The following is a 24,162-nucleotide window of genomic DNA, read 5'->3' on the forward strand; positions in this document are numbered from 1 at the left end:
AACTTCAATTCGCTAGGGATAATAGATCCATCATGGATCCAGGCACAACTGTCTTCACTTGCGTAACGAATAAGAACAAAATATTCTGGACATCCCTTACGAATAGCTTTTTTTCCAGCACTTGAGCTGTTGTTGCATCGTATGCGCTATCACAACAGCTGTTCATCACTTGACTGTCATTCAGAAAATTCCTTAGTGGATCAGATGATGTGTGAAAATATCACAGCTTAATTAAACAGCTCAATACCAAATGCGCAAGTATTATGGATAATTATTGAATAACCACATTAATGACAGTATTGATTTAGTTTTTAAGTATCAAGGTAAGGTGACTCTTTCATTTTGCAATGGCATAATTTTGTGGGGATTTGTGTGGCAATGAAATCTGTTTCCACCCCGTAGCACAGGGATGACCAACTAAATCAGGGCATGGGCCATATTGCAAAAACACAACAAATTTGTTGGCCAGACAAAGCCTATTATGTTTGTTTTTACTTTTTTGTTGTTGCATATAACTGCGATCAAACTTGCCACTGTTTTATTTGAAAGAATATGCCCCTTCATGATGTCCAGTTACAGTATGTAGATAGCGGTGTTATAGTACTCAAGACCACATTGAGTGTCTCGGTGTCGGATACATTTGTACTCGGTCTTGAACAGTGAGGACTCATCATTTATTTCTGAGACCAGCCGTAAAACACAAATAATTATTAGCTTCCAGTAAGTAAGTGCATAAAACCTCTTCACCAGGTCAAACACACACACTCCTTGAAACATTAATACCTGATCAGCCTTTATATATATTATAGACATGTTTGCGCAGTGGTGAACCTATTGGACCTAGGCCTTCAGTGTGTGACAGGTTTGTGATGCTGAAAGGACAGCAACTGTAATACCAGAACACTCATGTAGGAGCAGTGGCGACCCGTCTTTCAGGGCAGGTTTTGACCCCCACATTTTTTTTCAAAAAAGGAAAGGGTTAACCTATCCCAATCAACAAAACCGAAGAGATTAAATCAGAATGTCATTGAAAATAATACATTATTATTGTTAATATTATTTTATATATAAGGCGTAGAAGGCCCTCATTGTTCGGGTTAGTAATAATTCGTAGAGTGTCTCTATTTGCCTTCAGCATGCATTTTTTTCCACCATTCTGAATGTCTAAAGAATCCGTATGTTCTTCTGAATTATGAACACAGAAATACTGGACATTTTGAAGTCTTATCATGGTGGCGATTTCACCAAATTACAATCATGGTCTTGAATTGGACTGGCATTTTTCGGACTTGGTCTCGGACTTGGTCTCTTGTTCTTGACTCAGACTCGATTTGCTCCGGTCTTGGTCTTGAATGGTCTCGCTTTATGTGGTCTCGAACACAACACTGGTAGGATGCTGTATGTAACATTTTAACATATTAAAACAAAAGAAGAGAAATAATGTTTGTCCAGCGTTTGCTGCTGTGCTTGCAGATGTGCATTATAAGCTGCGTCCCTAATCAACTTTTAAACTCCAAATAACAAAAACGTAGCTAGGCTGTTGTAACATTTAAACGGAAATTATATATATTTTTTGCATTGCATCGATCACCATTGCGGTTGAACGCAGCATTGCTGTATGGTGCACACAAAATGTATTGTAGTTGAATAACCAGCCTAGGCTACTGCTCAAATATTGCTGTAATAGGCTATATGTTTTAATTTACATTGCAGGTATAGCTTTAAGGTTTAATTCATTGTCAAGCTTTAAAAACCAAAGCCAAACTGCAACATTTTAGTAGCCTAGCTAGGACTGTGGTATGTCTGTACACTTTCCCTCCGATGCGTGCTGTAAACGGGACACACGTATGCAACACAAATGACGTTGAATTCACCAATGCGAGCGCATCAGGCTGTAATTTCAGTAGAGTAGATGACTCAACTGTTGATTCTTTTGTACTCGCTTGTGTGTCCTTTAGTAGTAATTTATACCCACGCGTGAATCCTGTATCGTATAACTTTTTGACAACCTAGATGCCATTTTCTGTAGGCTGTAGCATGATGGCAGTGTTTGCTGTGACTTGAGTGCAGCGCATGGAGAGTGGTATGGAAGCGGGCCGAAATGAATTGACAACCCTAGTCATTGCGCTGGCCAGATTGAAATGTGTCACGGACCGGAATCGGCCCGCAGGCAGTGGCGATTTTAGCATTTCAATCTCGGTGGGGCAAACAAAATATATTTAAAAAATTATACATGCCAGCAAAGCCACTACACAACACAACACTATGCGCTATAATGGTGACAAACAGTGCCCAAAAACTGTTAGGGCCTACATAAAGCTGTCCCTACAGCAAAGTCCCAACACCTTACCACTGCTACACCTGACTTATCAGTCGAGCCTTGTCTGGCAGCGAACCAGTTAATTCAGCCTTCATTTACTGACTTAAAAAAAAAACATTGCTGATATGGCTGACTTGTTTAAACAAACGTGGGTTCTACTGACAATTGAGATGGATAAACTATGGCATAAGGGAACGACAGCAGATAAGAGGCAAGCCATAATTCTGTTTAAGAGCGAGCATGGGCCGGTCTTACAGTATTCTCCCTGTACACCAAGTCAGAACTGTAGGATAAATAACGGGGGCATATAAGCAGACAATGAAAACTTGTACAATATTCAATGATTAACGTTACATTTCTCTAAAACAGGCTATAGGCTACATGTGCACCACCAAGTTAGAACAGTAGGCGAAATTAAGAGGGGAAAACGGAACAAATTATTAGCAGGAGGCACATGGGCTACCAACAGCTTACTACACAACATACACTCAGTATTACTTTCTTAGCTACAGTATACATATCTCCCTGGCATATTACATGATTTATGCAGCAGCATACAAGACATTTTTCCACTCACCTTGTTGTGCTATTCTCACTTCCTTCCAAACCACTAATTGTTGAATTTGCGATTTCCAACTTGTTGTGTAATGTTTATGTCTGATGGCCGATGAGCACCGATACGTTTTATCTATAATTTATCTTCATTATATCTCTTCATATGACAAGGATGGAAAATGACTGCTAGCTAAGATTTTGAAAGTATGATGTTGACATGATCAGTCCAATCAAAGCTACTGTACATATAAAGTGATTTTCCACCATAATTTGCAAATAAATTCATTAAAAATCCTACAATGTGATTTTCTGGATTTTTTTCTCTCATTTTGTCTGTCATAGTTGAAGTGTACCTATGATGAAAATTACAGGCCTCTCATCTTTTTAAGTGGGAGAACTTGCACAATTGGTGGCTGACTAAATACTTTTTTGCCCCACTGTATGTACGTATATATATATATATATATATATATATATATATATATATATATATATATATTTGTTTACAAACTGATATGCGACTAGTATTAATGCCAAAATAAACATGCAAAAGAGGCAAGCCTATATTTTGCTAAATGACGGGTCGCCACTGCCAACAGGCTTTTGACACGTGCTATAGCATAAGGAGACACAACATGTTACTTAGGTACACTGCATTTCTGAGATCTCTATAGAAAAAAAAACTGTCCCGACAGCTAGATCTAGGATTCTTAAAGGGTCAAGTTCAATGTCTAATTTAACTGATTAATAATATATGATTATAACGACAACTTACACTCCCATAAATGCAAGGACAGAAAAGTAATGTTTTGTGTCTAACATGATTTTGCACAAATTCGTCAAGACTCCAACTATGAGAAAGGGTTAAACATAAGTTAAATCAACTCTTGAATGCGATTGAATATAGCTACACTGTATATACAAAAGTATGTAGACACCCTTTCAAATTTGTGGATTCGGCTATTTCAGCCACACCCGTTGCTGACAGGTGTATAAAATCGAGCACACAGCCATGCAATCTCCATATAAAACATTGGCAGTAGAATGACCTTACTAAAGAATGACTTTCTACGTGGCACCGTCATAGGATGCCACCTTTCTGTTTGTCAAATTTCTATCCTGCTAGAGCTGTGAAGTGAAACTTTCCAGGAGCAACAACGGCTCAGCCGTGAAGTGGTAGGCCACACAAGCTCACAGAACGGGACCACCGAGTGTTGTAACGCATAAAAAAATAGTCTGTCCTCGGTTGCAACACTCACTTCCAAATTCCCAAATGCCTCTGGAAGCAATGTCAACAAAATAACTGTTTGTCGGGAGATTCATGAAATGGGTTTCCATGACCGAGCAGCCACATGGAGCCTAAGATCACCATGCGCAATGCAAAGTGTCGGCTGGAGTGGTGTAAAGTCCGCCGCCATTGGACTCTGGAGCAGTGGAAACACATTCTCTGGGGTGAAGAGTCACGCTTTACCATCTGGCAGTCTGATGGACGAATCTGGGTTTGGCGGATGCCAGGAGAACGCTACCTGTCCGAATGCATAATGCCAACTGTAAACTTTGGTGAAGGAGGAATAATGGTCTGGGGCTGTTTTTCAAGGTTCAGTCTAAGCCCCTTAGTTCCAGTGAAGGGAAATGTTAACGCTACAGCTACAAGGACATTCTAGATGTTTCTGTACTTCCAACTGTGGCAACAGTTGAGGCCCTTTCCTGTTTCAGCATGACAATGCCCCCGCGCACAAAGCAAGGTCCATACAGAAATTGTTTTTAGAGATCGTGTGGAAGAACTTGACTGGCCTGCACAGAGCCCTGACCTCAACCCCATCGAACACCTTTGGGATGAATTGGAACGCCAACTGCGAGCCGGGCCTAATCGCCCAACATCAGTGCCCGACCTCACTCATGCTCTTGTGGCTGAATGGAAGCAAGTCCCTGCAACATCTAGTGGAAAGCCTTCCCAGAGGAGTGGACACTGTTATAGCAGCAAAGGAGGGGGATGTTTGACGTGCAGGTGTCCACATACTTTATGTGTTATGTGTTATATTTTAATGACATGATGTTTTCCCTCCAGATTATTATCAGTGACTTATCAACAGCTGTATCAAGTTTTCCAGCGTAGGGAATCCTCACTGGTATCCTAGTATATAGAAAGAGCCATATACAAGTGTGCAGATGCCTAATGTCTGAGTATGCTTCAGGAATGTGTCATTCTCAAATGAATGTGTGTGGGAGGGTAAAAGTCCATCAGTGAATTTAGTTCTCTCTGTGGCGCTTTTGAACATTAAAAACCATTTTGCCTGGTTTCCCATCTGCAATCCAATTGCTCATTACTCAGTGGGAAATATCTGGCAACCGCAACATCATAGAAGCTTTCAATGTGGTCATCCCGTTCCCCACAAGCTAACTCCATTAGTGGTAATGTATTGCATTGACAATGTTTGCTAGTAGGCCTACTTCACCTATGTAATTTAATATGTTGAACTTGAGTACATTGATTACACATTTGTGAATTCTAAGTAGTTGAATGACAGTGATGATGTCACCAAACGAACACTCCTTGCAGCTCCACCTGTTAGTCTTCCTCCTCCACCCCCTCATCCCCCTCCCCTTTACTAAACCCCACATCCTGGGAAGACGGATTAGGAGTTAGGGAGAGAGAGAGAGAGCAGAGACAGATTGTCCTAGAGGACATTGGTCATGAATTACCAAGCCCTTATGTCATGCTGTCTTTATAAATGCATTACACACTTATGACCCATGGTTCAAGTAAGGTGTTAAAGAGCATTATTACAGACACCTATTACTCAGCATGGGGTCCAGGAATAGTACCAGGGTTTCTCAATTTAAAGGAAAATTATCTTTTGGTATTTGTTTCATTGGACCATTGTTGACGGTCCCAAAATGATTTGCTTGTCAGCAATCAAGTTAAGATATGTGACATTCAAAATACAGAAATAATCCGGTATGATGTATTTAGTCAACAATGGACTAATGAAACAAATACCAAAGATAGGGTTAAAGGAAAACTCCACTCAAACTGACAGATTCTCCAGCCAGGGAATGCCCAGTCAATCAGTTCACCAGGGCCTAGGTTCTTTCTAAACTGTAGATGAATAAAGGTGAAATAAAACTAAAAAGGTTTGCCCAAGCACAGAAATCCACCATCATCTCCTTATTCAGACTATGATTCATTTGAATGATGTTCATTTAGTTAATTGTGAAATTCTCTCATTTATGGGTCTGTTTCAAATGAAAGCTGCAAAGTCTATAATAGACTGCTGTGATTTAAGGCGTGGACCAGGCTTCTGCTGAGTCGCCTAAAACAGGTTGTTTTAGAGCGACCAAGTGCTTTTATGATATCCTAACTACATATACACTGAGTGTACAAAACATTAAGAATACTTTCCTAATATTGAGTTGCACCCCGACCCATACACCTTTTGCCCTCAGAACAGCCTCAATTTGTCGGGCATGGGCTCTACAAGTTGTCAAAAGCATTCCATAGGGATGCTGGCCCATTGTTACAAATCCCTTTGGCCAGGCAGTCTAGTGGGGATGGTAACGAGACCCGTAACATAACTCATGCAAAGTATAATAGTGAAAAGTAACAGTGAGAACGAAAAACCAGACAACTAAATTACCGTCAAACACTCCGGGTTTATTGTTAAACACACGGTAAAGGGGGGCAGGAAAAGGGGTGGAGTCGGACCCAAGGAAAGACACAAATATCCCAAAACACCCAAGCGAGAGTAGCCTACTTCAATACAGCTAACTAATTAGCCAAAAATACAGCGGGTGGTCCGCCCAGTTCTAACTAGGGTATTTAGACAAAGTATTCCTACGGGTAATGTATGCCCATAGGCAACTTGTCTTGGTACCCCCTTTTCCCACCATCAAACAAACAGTCAAACACCATAACAATACTCACAGGTGGGGACAAAGTGACATGTAGTTGCAAAAACAAAAGAGAGCTCAATCCAAAGAGAGATATATACAGTGCCTTGCGAAAGTATTCGGTCCCCTTGAACTTTGCGACCTTTTGCCACATTTCAGGCTTCAAACATAAAGATATAAAACTGTATTTTTTTGTGAAGAATCAACAACAAGTGGGACACAATCATGAAGTGGAATGACATTTATTGGATATTTCAAACTTTTTTAACAAAACAAAAATGGAAAAATTGGGCGTGCAAAATTATTCAGCCCCCTTAAGTTATTACTTTGTAGCGCCACCTTTTGCTGCGATTACAGCTGTAATTCGCTTGGGGTATGTCTCTATCAGTTTTGCACATCGAGAGACTGAAATTTTTTCCCATTCCTCCTTGCAAAACAGCTCGAGCTCAGTGAGGTTGGATGGAGAGCATTTGTGAACAGCAGTTTTCAGTTCTTTCCACAGATTCTCGATTGGATTCAGGTCTGGACTTTGACTTGGCCATTCTAACACCTGGATATGTTTATTTTTGAACCATTCCATTGTAGATTTTGCTTTATGTTTTGGATCATTGTCTTGTTGGAAGACAAATCTCCGTCCCAGTCTCAGGTCTTTTGCAGACTCCATCAGGTTTTCTTCCAGAATGGTCCTGTATTTGGCTCCATCCATCTTCCCATCAATTTTAACCATCTTCCCTGTCCCTGCTGAAGAAAAGCAGGCCCAAACCATGATGCTGCCACAACCACGTTTGACAGTGGGGATGGGGTGTTTAGGGTGATGAGCTGTGTTGCTTTTACGCCAAACATAACGTTTTGCATTGTTGCCAAAAAGTTCAATTTTGGTTTCATCTGACCAGAGCACCTTCTTCCACATGTTTGGTGTGTCTCCCAGGTGGCTTGTGGCAAACTTTAAACAACACTTTATGGATATCTTTAAGAAATGGCTTTCTTCTTGCCGCTCTTCCATAAAGGCCAGATTTGTGCAATATACGACTGATTGTTGTCCTATGGACAGAGTCTCCCACCTCAGCTTTAGATCTCTGCAGTTCATCCAGAGTGATCATGGGCCTCTTGGCTGCATCTCTGATCAGTCTTCTCCTTGTATGAGCTGAAAGTTTAGAGGGACGGCCAGGTCTTGGTAGATTTGCAGTGGTCTGATACTCCTTCCATTTCAATATTATCGCTTGCACAGTGCTCCTTGGGATGTTTAAAGCTTGGGAAATCTTTTTGTATCCAAATCCGGCTTTAAACTTCTTCACAACAGTATCTCGGACCTGCCTGGTGTGTTCCTTGTTCTTCATGATGCTCTCTGCGCTTTTAACGGACCTCTGAGACTATCACAGTGCAGGTGCATTTATACGGTGACTTGATTACACACAGGTGGATTGTATTTATCATCGTTAGTCATTTAGGTCAACATTGGATCATTCAGAGATCCTCACTGAACTTCTGGAGAGAGTTTGCTGCACTGAAAGTAAAGGGGCTGAATAATTTTGCACGCCCAATTTTTCAGTTTTTGATTTGTTAAAAAAGTTTGAAATGTCCAATAAATGTCGTTCCACTTCATGATTGTGTCCCACTTGTTGTTGATTCTTCACAAAAAAATACAGTTTTATATCTTTATGTTTGAAGCCTGAAATGTGGCAAAAGGTCGCAAAGTTCAAGGGGGCCGAATACTTTCGCAAGGCACTGTATATATATATATATAAATATATAGTGTGAGATATAGTTAGAAATTGAGCGAAAGAGACACAGAAAGATTGAAACACAGAGAAATCAAGCTCACGAGAAAACAACTGACAGGGTTTTTAAACCAAGGGAAAGGGAATGTGATAGGGTAAGGAAAAAGAGCAGGTGTCTTCTGATTGATGACTGATTGGTGACTGATTGGGGAATGATGATTGTCACCTGTGACGGGGAAGGAGAGAAAAGAAACACAGGATACACACACAGGATACTTGTATCCGTAACACCCATGTTGACTCCAATGCTTACCACAGTCGGTTGAATGTCCTTTGGGTGGTGGACCAGTCCTGATACTCCAAAGGAAATTGTTGAGTGTGAAAAACCCAACCACTGTGATTATTATTTGAGCCTGCTGGTGATCTGTTAACGTTTGAACATATTGAAGAACGATCTAGCCTTGATGGCCATGTACTCTTATTATCTCCACCGGCATAGCCAGAACTGGCTATAGCCAGAACATATATGGCACAGATACACAATCCATGTCTGAATGGATTGAATGGCACAGATACACAATCCATGAATGGCACAGATACACAATCCATGAATGGCACAGATACACAATCCATGAATGGCACAGATACACAATCCATGAATGACACACATACACAATCCATGTCTCAATTGTCTCAAGGCTTAAAAGTCCTTCTTTAACCGTCTCCTCCCCTTCATCTACACTGATTGAAGTGGATTTAACAAATGACATAAATAAGGGATCATAGCTTTCACCTGGATTCACCTGGTCAGTCTATGTCATGGAATATTTTGTTCTTAATGTTTTGTATATTTAGTATGTTTCTCCATGATGTATATGTTTTTATGTTTGAGCACTTTGAATAGGCCTAGCCTATGTGCTGATGGCAGTATTAGCTAATGCTCCTGTTAAAATGTCTCAGTCTCTGTATTGATGGGGGGACTTTCACCCAGTGAAAGCTATACTAGGCAGTATACTGTACTGTATATCTAACGCATCATAGGCTTTAATGTCTGTCTTCCATGCCGGCGATGTCCAGTAGCAGCTATCAGCCAAATGAAAGTGCATGACACAGACAGGTTCCCAGCCAAAGCTGAGTGATTGGTCTGCTTTAATTGGAACCACTAAGTGTCTGGTCACCTGTCCATTTCCTTAATCACGAAGCAATGACAAGATGTCTGGTTTATGGGTCGGTATGTAAGGAGCTAGAAGTTCTCATTCACCTTTCAGTGTGTAGATAGTCCCTCTACACACTGTATCTGCCACACACACACACACACACACACACACACACACACACACACACACACACACACACACACACACACACACACACACACACACACACACACACACACACACACACACACACACACACACATTGACTTCTCATTCTCTGTGAGCACTGACACAGCACTGTCTCTCTTACATCTGTCAGAATGCCATCAGACTGACATCCCAACTGGACTCAGAACCCCCATCCCTCTACAATCATATTATACACACACACACACACACACACACACACACACACACACACACACACACACACACACACACACACACACACACACACACACACACACACACACACACACACACACACACACGAGAATACCTTTCACAGGTACATGCACACAATAAGAAAAGCTTTATTTTTTTATCCCTTTCATAACATAAAAGACAAGATCATTTATTTTTACAATGTGTTTTCACCATCCCTTCTGTCTCTCCTTTTCTCTCTCTGTTTGTACAGACACGTTCCAGTCTCTGCTATCCTTCACTCTGAACCTGACCACTGGTCTGTTTGACAGTGCCTATGAGCCCCTCTCCCAGGACGCTCGCCCCCTGGTGGCAGACCTCTTCTCCGACCTCTCTCTCTTCCTGGGAGGAGACGGCAACACCTCCATGGAGCGCTCTGTGCACCGCTTCTACGACAACCTCTTCCCGCTGGTTTACCGGCGTCTGGTCAACCCTGGGCTGGCCTCGGCCCCACCCTTCTCTGAGCACAGCGAGTGTCTGCGCATGACACGCCAGGATGTCAACCCATTTGGGTCCCACCCCCGTGTCCTGGCCGAGGGGCTGACCCGCGCTCTGAGCGCAGGACGGGCACTGAGCCAGGCGCTGGTGATAGGGGCAGAGGTGCTGAATGCCACAGAGCGGGCGGGGCTGGCCAGGGAGTGTGGGCGGGCTCTGGTGAGGATGCAGTACTGCCCCCACTGCAGGGGCCTGACCCTGATCCGGCCGTGTGGAGGACTGTGTCTGAATGTGATGCGGGGCTGCTTGGTAGGGCTCTCGGAGCTGGACGGGCCCTGGAGGCGCTACGTGGCCCTGCTGCAGGAACTGACAGGGGCCCTGGCTGAAGGCCAAGACCTGGAGCTGGCTCTGCAGGGCATCAGGAACCACGTCAATGACGCTATCCTGCACGCACAGCTGCACGGGCCACGTATCAGTGCCATCGTGAGTCAGTGCCTCACCCACCACTCATACTTCACCTGTCATAGGACTGTACTAATATGACACACCTCTTAAGGCCCATGATGACACCACTTGGGCACATGACCATCCCTCACACCATTCATTTACATCACAGGACACATGCAACAAAAATAATATTGGTAGGTCTCATCTGTCATATAAAACCTGTTCTCTTAGGTCTTTGGGTTCTCTATTAATGACACCCACAAAAGAACTCTCAAGACTCTTCTGTGCAGCTCTGTGGTTGGCTTCTGTGGCTGAGTGGCTGCCTGGCTGGGGGGCATGAGGCTGGCATGGACCTTCTATCTTGGCTTTGGACTCAAGGGGCTGGGAGATGGGAGGCTGGCAGGTTTCTTGGTACTTGTAAAGCAGGGGACAAGAGAAGAGAGGAGGGAGAATTTGCTAAATTCCACCAAAGCTGAATGTATCACGGAGGGCCAAGCAAACAATACACTTTTTTACTTAGAATGACAGATAGGATATTATCTCTTTGCTCACACAAAAGAGAACCTGTGGAGTAGAAAGACATAGATACACATCTGATTCTAGCTGTTTTTCCTGAGTGATTTAGTTTAACGGGCTTGAATATTAAGTTCTAGCTCCAATGATTGGTAGGATTATGGTAATGATGACAACTGTGGGCCTGATTAGATTGTGGTTATGAATATGATTATAATTGACTTTATGATAATGAGACATGAAAGATTACACTATATAACACATACCTGTCTATGTTGTACAGAGATGTTTGGGGGTCTTTGAGGGCCAGAGATGTTAGGGGGACTGGAGTGGCGGGTCTGTGGGGGCCAGAGATTTTAGAGGGACAGGAGTGGGGGTCTGTGGGGCCAGAGATTTTAGGGGGACAGGAGTGGGGGTCTGTGGGGCCAGCATCCCTCCCCATCCCATCAGCACCCCTCTCTAGGATGGCTGGGTCTCAGGTTACCCCCAGGATCAAGTGTTGCTCATTCGCTGGTTCAACATGGCTAGGATGGCTGGGTCTCAGGTTACCCCCAGGATCAAGTGTTGCTCATTCGCTGGTTCAACATGGCTAGGATGGCTGGGTCTCAGGTTACCCCCAGGATCAAGTGTTGCTCATTCGCTGGTTCAACATGGCTAGGATGGCTGGGTCTCAGGTTACCCCCAGGGCTGGCATTTGAGGTCTGGACCCAGAGATGGGAAGGGAAGGAGTAGGCAATGACGACTCATTCAGTCACCTTCACAAACCTCTTCCTTTTCAACTCCCCTTCCTCCCCCTCTTCCTCCTCCTCCTGCTCCTCCTCAACTGTTTTCCATCGCCACACAGAGGCATGTGTGCAGGTGTGTTTATAAGTGTTTATAATTTATGGGGATTATCTTTCTAGATGTCCTGCTGCATGTCTTTACTGTGGAGATAAACCTCCTCCTACAGTAAGATGGAAGACAGCCGAGTATCTTATTACCTTATGCATGATGAAAGTACCAGACTACCAGATTGAAGAGATGTGGGCCTAGCTCTCTCTTTTCCTCTCTCCTCTCCTTGTCTTCCTCCAGTGACATGGTTTGTTGGACCAGGTTTCCAGTTGGCATGGGGAGAATTGCCTCCTCAGCACATCCATACAAGCAATCCATTAGCCTATCTAGTTAAGTGTATCTAGGTGCCTGACGCAGCAGGAGCTGCAGCAGGCCAGAGCAGACCCCCCCCACAGCCTGCCAATCACTCCCTCTCTGCCAAAATGCAACAAGGTGGAGAGGAGAGTATGTGTCCAAAACACATAGCAAGGAGAGATACTGGAATGTCGATAGACTTCAGAAAAGCCCACCTAACACAGATAGTGACTAACATTCTTTCACATTTCAGCAATATTTTCAACTCTTGCACCAGGTAGTGCTGTAGCGTTGCAATTACTATTGTAATTAAGAATCTCTGAATCGTAATGAATACATCCAGTTGATTTAAGTGAAAATCCTCTGCAACACTTCAATAGCTAATTATTAGTGAGTTATAAAATATTTATCAATCCTTAGAATTCATACTGAAAGCTTTGGAGGAGCTAAGCCAGAGTTTGGCTGGGGCACGGGGGTGGCAGGGGCTCTAAAGAGATCCTGATTGACAGGATGCAGGGGCGCTTTGGTGATGTCACTCAAGCTCCGGCAGTCTTTTGATGAGTTAGAGTTCATTTTATTAGCATGAGCATACTCTTTGTCCTGCAGAATTGTGGGTTTTAAACTGTGTGTTTGTTTTCTGGTCTGGCATTGAGTTGTTTTGAGGCTTCCTAACGGATCTGCCAGCTATTCAGTGGGTTGCCTCTGGTCCTGTCCAGCCGTCTAGAGCCCCAGTGAATCCCCTCAGAAAGTGTCTGTAGGCGGACCACAGACTGCCCTCCAGAATGCAAATCCAACTCTGGACAAAGACTCCTCATGCTGACTGGACAACCCTGTTCCACAATGCTTTGAAACTCAGGGCCTGGGACAGAGTGATGAGAACATTTCTGTGGCTAATCTCTGGACAAATAAACTTCTATAGGAACACACACACACACCGAGGAGGCTGGTGGGAGGAGCTATAGAAGGACAGGCTGATTGTAATGACTGGAATGGAATCAATAGAACGGAGTCAAACATGTGGTTTACATATGTTTGATGCCGTTCCATTTTTTTCCATTCCAGCCCTTACATTGAGCCTGACACACACACACACACACACACACACACACACACACACACACACACACACACACACACACACACACACACACACACACACACACACACACACACACACACACACACACACACACACACACACACACACACACACACACACACTTGAGTACGTCTTCCCTAAGGCTATCCGACAACAGTTACAATTAGGGGTGACAGGGCAAGCAGATTCCCTTGGTCTTTGGCTTCCCTCTTATAAAAAAGAGGACATTTCCCAGATGTATACAAACACATTCTCACAAGTGATACACATGAAGACACACACATACCCTTAATGTCAGTGAGCTCGATTGCTGTCTAGTCTCTGGGGAAGGCAGTATGTGTCTCTGTTGGTGTCAGTGGTTTTGTCCCAGCTTTATGTTGGCCTACACCCTAACTCAGAGCTTAGGCAGAGCTTTTTGAAAACGTCCATATTTCACTGTTTCACAGCACCCTACTTACTGTCCAGGGGCCAAATGAGCTAATTCCATTAGAGAGCCTTTAAAGCCTGTCCACAGCTGTGTGGGTGGGAGTGGTAGATGGGATCTATGTCACATCGGCCTATAACTCACTCCCAGCTACTCTACACAGAAGGTTGGATATGAGAGAGTGAGAGAGAGGGGGGGAAGAGAAAGAGAATACACCATCTCAGCTTTTCTTTTTGGGCAGGCCACCGGTTGCTGACGTTTTTTAACGTCAGCTCATATACCCTCTCTCTCTCTCTCTCTCTCTCTCTCTCTCTCTCTCTCTCTCTCTCAATTCAATTCAATTCAATTCAAGGGCTTTATTGGCATGGGAAACATGTGTTAACATTGCCAAAGCAAGTGAGGTAGATAATATATAAAGTGAAATAAACAATAAAAATTAACAGTAGACATCACACATACAGAAGTTTCAAAACAATAGAGACATTACAAATGTCATATTATATATATATATATATATATATATATACAGTGTTTTAACAATGTACAAATGGTAAAGGACACAAGATAAAATAAATAAGCATAGATATGGGTTGTATTTACAATGGTGCGTGTTCTTCACTGGTTGCCCTTTTCTCGTGGCAACAGGTCACAAATCTTGCTGCTTTGATGGCACACTGTGGAATTTCACCCAGTAGATATGGGAGTTTTTCAAAATTGGATTTGTTTTCGAATTCTTTGTGGATCTGTGTAATCTGAGGGAAATATGTCTCTCTAATATGGTCATACATTGGGCAGGAGTTTAGGAAGTGCAGCTCAGTTTCCACCTCATTTTGTGGGCAGTGAGCACATAGCCTGTCTTCTCTTGAGAGCCATGTCTGCCTACGGCGGCCTTTCTCAATAGCAAGGCTATGCTCGCTGAGTCTGTACATAGTCAAAGCTTTCCTTAATTTTGGGTCAGTCACAGTGGTCAGGTATTCTGCCGCTGTGTACTCTCTGTGTAGGGCCAAATAGCATTCTAGTTTGCTCTGTTTTTTTGTTAATTCTTTCCAATGTGTCAAGTAGTTATCTTTTTGTTTTCTCATGATTTGGTTGGGTCTAATTGTGCTGCTGTCCTGGGACTCTGTAGGGTGTGTTTGTGAACAGAGCCCCAGGACCAGCTTGCTTAGGGGACTCTTCTCCAGGTTCATCTCTCTGTAGGTGATGGCTTTGTTGTGGAAGGTTTGGGAATCGCTTCCTTTTAGGTGGTTATAGAATTTAACAGCTCTTTTCTGGATTTTGATAATTAGTGGGTATCGGCCTAATTCTGCTCTGCATGCATTATTTGGTGTTCTACGTTGTACACGGAGGATATTTTTGCAGAATTCTGCGTGCAGAGTCTCAATTTGGTGTTTGTCCCATTTTGTGAAGTCTTGGTTGGTGAGCGGACCCCAGACCTCACAACCATAAAGGGCAATGGGCTCTATGACTGATTCAAGTATTTTTAGCCAGATCCTAATTGGTATGTTGAAATTTATGTTCCTTTTGATGGCATAGAATGCCCTTCTTGCCTTGTCTCTCAGATCGTTCACAGCTTTGTGGAAGTTACCTGTGGCGCTGATGTTTAGGCCAAGGTATGTATAGTTTTTTGTGTGCTCTAGGGCAACAGTGTCTAGATGGAATTTGTATTTGTGGTCCTGGTGACTGGACCTTTTTTGGAACACCATTATTTTGGTCTTACTGAGATTTACTGTCAGGGCCCAGGTCTGACAGAATCTGTGCATAAGATCTAGGTGCTGCTGTAGGCCCTCCTTGGTTGGTGACAGAAGTACCAGATCATCAGCAAACAGCAGACATTTGACTTCGGATTCTAGTAGGGTGAGGCCGGGTGCTGCAGACTTCTCTAGTGCCCGCGCCAGTTCGTTGATATATATGTTGAAGAGGGTGGGGCTTAAGCTGCATCCCTGTCTAACCCCACGACCCTGTGTGAAGAAATTTGTGTGTTTTTTGCTCATTTTAACCGCACACTTGTTGTTTGTGTACATGGATTTTATGATGTCGTATGTTTTACCCCCAACACCACTTTCCATCAGTTTGTATAGCAGACCCTTATGCCAAATTGAGTCGAAGGCTTTTTTGAAATCAACAAAGCATGAGAAGACTTTGCCTTTGTTTTGGTTTGTTTGGTTGTCAATTAGGGTGTGCAGGGTGAATACATGGTCTGTTGTACGGTAATTTGGTAAAAAGCCAATTTGACATTTGCTCAGTACATTGTTTTCATTGAGGAAATGTACGAGTCTGCTGTTAATGATAATGCAGAGGATTTTCCCAAGGTTACTGTTGACGCATATTCCACGGTAGTTATTGGGGTCAAATTTGTCTCCACTTTTGTGGATTGGGGTGATCAGTCCTTGGTTCCAAATACTGGGGAAGATGCCAGAGCTAAGGATGATGTTAAAGAGTTTTAGTATAGCCAATTGGAATTTGTTGTCTGTATATTTGATCATTTCATTGTGGATACCATCAACACCACAGGCCTTTTTGGGTTGGAGGGTTTTTATTTTGTCCTGTAACTCATTCAATGTAATTGGAGAATCCAGTGGGTTCTGGTAGTCTTTAATAGTTGATTCTAAGATCTGTATTTGATCATGTATATGTTTTTGCTCTTTATTCTTTGTTATAGAGCCAAAAAGATTGGAGAAGTGGTTTACCCATACATCTCCATTTTGGATAGATAATTCTTCGTGTTGTTGTTTGTTTAGTGTTTTCCAATTTTCCCAGAAGTGGTTAGAGTCTATGGATTCTTCAATTACATTGAGCTGATTTCTGACATGTTGTTCCTTCTTTTTCCGTAGTGTATTTCTGTATTGTTTTAGTGATTCACCATAGTGAAGGCGTAGACTCAGGTTTTCCGGGTCTCTATGTTTTTGGTTGGACAGGTTTCTCAATTTCTTTCTTAGATTTTTGCATTCTCCATCAAACCATTTGTCATTGTTGTTAATTTTCTTCGGTTTTCTATTTGAGATTTTTAGATTTGATAGGGAGGCTGAGAGGTCAAATATACTGTTAAGATTTTCTACTGCTAAGTTTACACCTTCACTATTACAGTGGAACGTTTTACCCAGGAAATTGTCTAAAGGGGATTGAATTTGTTGTTGCCTAATTGTTTTTTGGTAGGTTTCCAAACTGCATTCCTTCCATCTATAGCATTTCTTAATGTTACTCAGTTCCTTTGGCTTTGATGCCTCATGATTGAGTATTGCTCTGTTTAAGTAGACTGTGATTTTGCTGTGGTCTGATAGGGGTGTCAGTGGGCTGACTGTGAACGCTCTGAGAGACTCTGGGTTGAGGTCAGTGATAAAGTATTCTACAGTACTACTGCCAAGAGATGAGCTATAGGTGTACCTACCATAGGAGTCCCCTCGAAGCCTACCATTGACTATGTACATACCCAGCGTGCGACAGAGCTGCAGGAGTTGTGACCCATTTTTGTTGGTTATGTTGTCATAGTTGTGCCTAGGGGGCATATGTGGGAGGGAATGCTGTCACCTCCAGGCAGGTGTTTGTCCCCCTGTGTGCTGAGGGTGTCAGGTTCTTGTCCGGTTCTGGCATTTAGGTCGCCACAGACTAGTACATGTCCCTGGGCCTGGAAATGATTGATTTCCCCCTCCAGGGTGGAGAAGCTGTCTTCATTAAAATATGGGGATTCTAGTGGGGGATATAGGTAGCACACAGGAGGACATTTTTCTCTGTTAGGATGATTTCCTTTTGAATTTCTAGCCAAATGTAAAATGTTCCTGTTTTGATTAATTTAATGGAGTGAGTTAGGTCTGCTCTATACCAAATTAGCATACCCCCTGAGTCCCTTCCCTGTTTCACACCTGGTAGTTTGGTGGATGGGACTACCAGCTCTCTGTAACCTAGAGGGCAACTGGTGGGTCTGTCTCCTCTGTACCAGGTTTCTTGCAGGATGACAATGTCTGTATTACCGATTTCTTTGGTGAAGTCCGGGTTTCTGCTCTTCAGGCCAAAGGCAGATGACCTCAGGCCTTGGATATTCCAGGATGATATAGTGAATGCTTTTTGTTCCATAGAGTGTCCAATGTTGTTGGTCGTGGTTTGGCCTCAGGCCAGTAAGTGTGAGCAGAGCCTGCTGAGCATCTGGTACATGCCATTGGCTTGGGCGAGTGTGAGAGTGGGGGTTGGGACTGTTTGCCCACTCACTACCTGGGCGTATGTGTGGCTTCCATGTTGAGGCCCTCTTTGCGGGGGTGGGGTGCATGGGGTGGGCAGGAGTTGCCCCCGCCAGCGTCCGGACAATAAGTCATAAGAGGGAAGGAAAGAGAAATGCAACACCATAGCAGCATCTGCATATCCACTGGCCCCTGGTGATATCAGTTGTCTAGCGACTGGATCATTCTTCTCTGTGCAGTATCATAGTTCTGTGTTCGTTCTGGTTTTAGGCAAGAATAATCACCATTGTGTCACTGATGATTTCCACAGCATGAGCCCTGCACATCTGCAAAATATTCTTATCATTGTGTTCTCATATACTGTAGAGTGACTCTGTTAGGGATGTAATGGGCGCCCTCTTTTTTCACACACTGTCTAATTTCCTTCTCTACCCACCCTTCACCCCCCCTCTCTCCACCCCTCTCTCCTATCCCTCTCTCTTAGGTTGATAAAGTGTGTGGGCCTCTCACAGACACTCCGTCAGTGACAAGCATACGTTCCACCTTGAAGGTCATGACCTCTGTGAGTACCTCCCCGACCTCGATGGTGATGACGTCCTCCCCAGCTGAGGTCACACGGGACCACTTGTCGCATACCAGGAGGTGAGAGAGAGAGGCGGCCATAGTGTCTGGTTAGCTGCCTTATAGTGGTTGGTGTTGTAGCTGGTTGGCATGCTGTGTTCCACTCTGTCCCCCAAAATGTATTTGCGCATAGCAGTATGAGTTACTTATAAGCACACTTTGCCACATATATTTTTTGTCAAACAAGCTTTCTCTATCATTATGTTTTTTTACATTTTGAAGTTCTGTTTTCCCTCTCCTTCGCATTGACTTGTGTTTGCTTTGCATTGGATCCCTGCTATTCCTACACCATCTCTCTCATCCTCTCTCCTCCTCTCCTCTCCCTGACCATGATCATATCCTCCCAGGTCCTTTCCTCTGAAACCATCCAAGAATAATAAGCCTAGAAGTCTAAAAAAGATCTCAAGGTAAGCATGAAGCCCAGCATCTCCCCCTCGCTCGTTAATGTGGCCGTCTGACATGGAGTACAGGGGTTGGTCACCAGCGACACATTATGTCACCTTAATAAATATACATACAGTGCCTTCAGAAAGTATTCACACCCCTTGATTTTTTCCACATTTGTTGTGTTACAACCTGAATTCAACATTGATTCAATTGACATGTTGTGTTACTGATCTACACACAATACCCCATAATGTCAAAGTGGAATTATGTCTTTAGACATTTGTACAAATTAAAAATGAAAAGCTGAAATGTCAATCAGTATTCAACCCTTTTGTTATGGTAAGCCTAAATAAGTTCAGGAGTAAAAATGTGCTTAACAAGTTACATAATAAGTTGCATGCACTCACTCTGTATTCAATAATAGTGTTTAACATTATTTTTTCATGACTACCTCATCTCTGTACCCCACACATACAATTATCTGTAAGCTCCCTCAATCGAGCAGTAAATTTCAAGCACAGATTCAAACACAAAGATGAATGAGGTTTTCCAGTGGTTCACAAAGGGCACCTATTGGTAGATGGGTATAAAAACAACAGACATTGAATATCCCTTTGAGCATGGTGCAGTTATTAATTACACTTTGGATGGTGTATCAATACCCCCAGTCACTACAAAGATATAGGCACCCTTCCTACAGTGCATTTGGAAAGTATTCAGACCCCTTGACTTTTTCCACATTCTGTTACGTTACAGACTTGTTCTAAAATTGACTAAATTGTTTTTTTCTACACACAATATCCCATAATGACAAGGCAAAAATTGCTTTGTTTTTTACATTTTAGCAAATTTATTACAAATACAAAACGGAAATATCACATTTACTTAAGTATTCAGACCCTTTATTCAGTACTTTGTTGAAGCACCTTTGGCAGCGGTTACATCCTTGAGTCTTCTTGGGGAGTTTCTCCCATTCTTCACTGCAGATCCTCTCAAGCTCTGTCAGGTTGGATGGGGAGCGTCGCTGCACAGCTATTTTCAGGTCTCTCCAGAGATGTTCAATCGGTCCGGCTCTGGCTGAGCCACTCAAGGACATTCAGAGACTTGTCCCGAAGCCACTCCTGCGTTGTCTTGTCCTGTTGGAAAGTGAACCTTCGCCACAGTCTGAGGTGCTGAGTGCTCTCGAGCAGGTTTTCATCAAGGATCTCTCTGTGGGCTTCCTGGGTGGCACAGTGGTCTAGGGCACTGCATTGCAGTGCTAGCTGTGCCACCAGAGATTCTGGGTTCGAGCCCAGGCTCTGTCGCAGCCGGCCGCGACCGGGAGGCCCATGGGGCGGTGCACAATTGGCCCAGTGTCATCCGGGTTAGGGAGGGTTTGGCCGGCAGGGATGTCCTTGTCTCATCGCGCACTAGTGACTCCTGTTGCGGGCTGGGCGCAGTGCATGCTGACCAGGTTGCCAGGTGTACTGTGTTTCCTCCAACACATTGGTGTGGCTGGCTTCTGGGTTGAAAAAAAAGTATCTCTCTGTACTTTGTTCTGTTCATCTTTCCCTCAATCCTGACTAGTCTCCCATTCCTTCCCGCTGAAAAATCACCCCACAGCATGATGCTATGTTGATATTCTCCCCCGATTGTTCAGTTTGACCGGGCAACCAGCTCTAGGAAGATTCTTGGTTGGTCCAAACTTCTTCCATTTAAGAGTGATGGATGCCACTGTGTTCTTGGGGACCTTCAATGCTGCAGAATGTTTTTGGTATCCTTCCCCAGATCTGTGCCTCAACACACACCTGTCTCGGAGCTCTACGGGTAATTCCTTCGGCTCAGTGGCTTGGTTTTTGCTCTGACACGCATTGTCAACTGTGGGACCTTATACAGTGGGGCAAAAAAGTATTTAGTCAGCCACCAATTGTGCAAGTTCTCCCACTTAAAAATATGAGAGAGGCCTGTAATTTTCATCATAGGTACACTTCAACTATGACAGACAAAATGAGGGAAAAAAATCCAGAAAATCACCTTGTAGGATTTTTTATGAATTTATTTTCAAATTATGGTGGAAAATAAGTATTTGGTCACCTACAAACAAGCAAGATTTCTGGCTCTCACAGACCTGTAACTTCCTCTTTAAGAGGCTCTTCTGTCCTCCACTCGTTACCTGTATTAATGGCACCTGTTTGAACTTGTTATCAGTATAAAAGACACTTGTCCACAACCTCAAACAGTCACACTCCAAACTCCACAATGGCCAAGACCAAAGAGCTGTCAAAGGACACCAGAAACAAAATTGTAGACCTGCACCAGGCTGGGAAGACTGAACCTGCAATAGGTAAGCAGCTTGGTTTGAAGAAATCAACTGTGGGAGCAATTATTAGGAAATGGAAGACATACAAGACCACTGATAATCTCCCTCGATCTGGGGCTCCACGCAAGATCTCACCCCGTGGGGTCAAAATGATCTCAAGAACAGTGAGCAAAAATCCCAGAACCACACAGCGGGACCTAGTGAATGAACTGCAGAGAGCTGGGACCAAAGTAACAAAGCCTACCATCAGTAACACACTACGCCGCCAGGGACTCAAATCCTGCAGTGCCAGACGTGTCCCCCAGCTTAAGCCAGTACATGTCCAGGCCCGTCTGAAGTTTGCTAGAGAGCATTTGGATGATCCAGAAGAAGATTGGGAGAATGTCATATGGTCAGATGAAACCAAAATATAACTTTTTGGTAAAAACTCAACTCGTCGTGTTTGGTGGACAAAGAATGCTGAGTTGCATCCAAAGAACACCATACCTACTGTGAAGCATGGGGGTGGATACATCATGCTTTGGGGCTGTTTTTCTGCAAAGGGACCAGGACGACTGATCCGTGTAAAGGAAAGAATGAATGGGGCCATGTATCGTGAGATTTTAAGCGAAAACCTCCTTCCATCGGCAAGGGCATTGAAGATGAAACGTGGCTGGGTCTTTCAGCATGACAATGATCCCAAACACACCGCCCGGGCAACGAAGGAGTGGCTTTGTAAGAAGCATTTCAAGGTCCTGGAGGGGCCTAGCCAGTCTCCAGATCTCAACCCCATAGAACATCTTTGGAGGGAGTTGAAAGTCCGTGTTTCCCAGCAACAGCCCCAAAACATCACTGCTCTAGAGGAGATCTGCATGGAGGAATGGGCCAAAATACCAGCAACACTGTGTGAAAACCTTGTGAAGACTTACAGAAAACATTTGACCTCTGTCATTGCCAACAAAGGGTATATAACAACGTATTGAGATAAACTTTTGTTATTGACCAAATACTTATTTTCCACCATAATTTGCAAAAACATTCATTACATTTTTTTTTTCATTTTGTCTGTCATAGTTGAAGTTTACCTATGATGAAAATTACAGGCCTCTCTCATCTTTTTAAGTGGGAGAACTTGCACAATTGGTGGCTGACTAAATACTTTTTTGCCCCGCTGTATAGACAAGTAATGTCTAATCAATTGATTTTACCATAGGTGGACTCCAATCAAGTTTTTGAAACATCTCAAGGATGATCAATGAAAACAGGATGCACCTGAGCTGAATTTCAAGTCTCATAGCAAAGGGTCTGAATTCTTATGTAAATAAGGTATTTCTGTTTTTTGGGGGTTTATAATTTGCAAAAATGTCTAAAAAACAGTTTTCGCTTCGTCATTATGGGTTATTGTGTGTAGATTGCAGCACTCTATCAATCAGGCCTTTATGGTAGAGTGGCCAGACAGAAGCCACTCCTCAGTAAAAGGCACTTGACAGCCCGCTTGGAGTTTTCCAAAAGTCACATAAAGGACTCTCAGACCATGAGAAACAAGATTCTCTGGATTGATGAAACCAAGATTGAACTCTTTGACCTGAATGCCAAGCCTCACGACTGGAGGAAACCTGGCATCATTCCTACAGTGAAGCATGGTGGTGGCAGCATCATGCTGTGGCGTCACTCCCCCCTCCAACCTGACAGAGCTTGAGAGGATCTGCAGAGGATAAACTCCCCAAATACAGGTGTGCCAAGCTTGTAGCTTCATATCCAAGAAGACCCGAGGCTGTAATCGCTGCCAAAGGTGTTTCAACAAAGTACTGAGCAAAGAGTCTGAATTTGTACGTAAATGTGATATTTCAGTTGTTTTTTATTATAAATGTGCAAAAAACCTGTTTTTACTTTGTCATTATGGGGTATTGTGTGTAGATTGAGAGGGGGGAATTCTTGAATCAATTTTAAAATAAGGTTGTAACTGAGGATATATCAGCAGCATTGTAGTTACTCCACAATACTAACATAAATGACAGACTGAAAGATGGAAGCCTATACAGAATAAAACTATGTCAAAACATGCATCCTGTTTGCATTAAAGTAATGTAATACTGCAAAAAAATGTAGCAAATAAATAAACTTTTTGTTATGAACACAAAGCGTTATATTTGTGGCAAATCCAACACATCGCTGAGACCACTTCATATTTTAAAGCGTGGTGATGGCTGCATCATGTTATGGGTATGCTTGTCATCGGCAAGGACATTTTTTCGGATCAAATTAACCGGAATAGAGCTAAGTACAGGCAAAATCCTTGGGAAAACTTGGTTCAGTCTGCTTCCAACATTCACTGGCAGACATATTCACTTTTCAGCACGACAATTACCTAAAACATAAGGCCAAATATGCACTGGAGTTGCTTTTCAAGATGACGTTGAATATTCCTGAGTGACCTAGTTACAGTTTTGACTTAAATCGGCTTTAAAATCTATGCCAAGACTTGCAAATGTCTGTCTAGAAATGATCAACAACGAGCTTGAAGAATTTTTGAAAGAATAATGGGCAAATATTTTACAATCCAGGTGTGCAAAGCTTTTAGAGGCTTATCCAGAAAAACT

The 24,162-nt window shown here is 43.2% G+C and overlaps 1 protein-coding gene across 1 annotated transcript in view; it reads left to right on the top strand.

The window, feature by feature from the left end:
• LOC112245414 (glypican-5-like) overlaps positions 1 to 24,162 on the top strand; it is a 156,429-nt gene that overhangs the window by 28,511 nt on the left and 103,756 nt on the right. The window contains exons 3-5 of the mRNA XM_024413544.2: positions 10,279 to 10,982; positions 18,761 to 18,918; positions 19,245 to 19,304. Coding sequence (XP_024269312.1) covers positions 10,279 to 10,982; positions 18,761 to 18,918; positions 19,245 to 19,304 — 922 coding nt within the window. The remainder of the gene's footprint in view (positions 1 to 10,278; positions 10,983 to 18,760; positions 18,919 to 19,244; positions 19,305 to 24,162) is intronic.

This window comes from Oncorhynchus tshawytscha, linkage group LG01 (assembly GCF_018296145.1).
Source record: "Oncorhynchus tshawytscha isolate Ot180627B linkage group LG01, Otsh_v2.0, whole genome shotgun sequence".
NCBI classification, from domain to species: domain Eukaryota; kingdom Metazoa; phylum Chordata; class Actinopteri; order Salmoniformes; family Salmonidae; genus Oncorhynchus; species Oncorhynchus tshawytscha.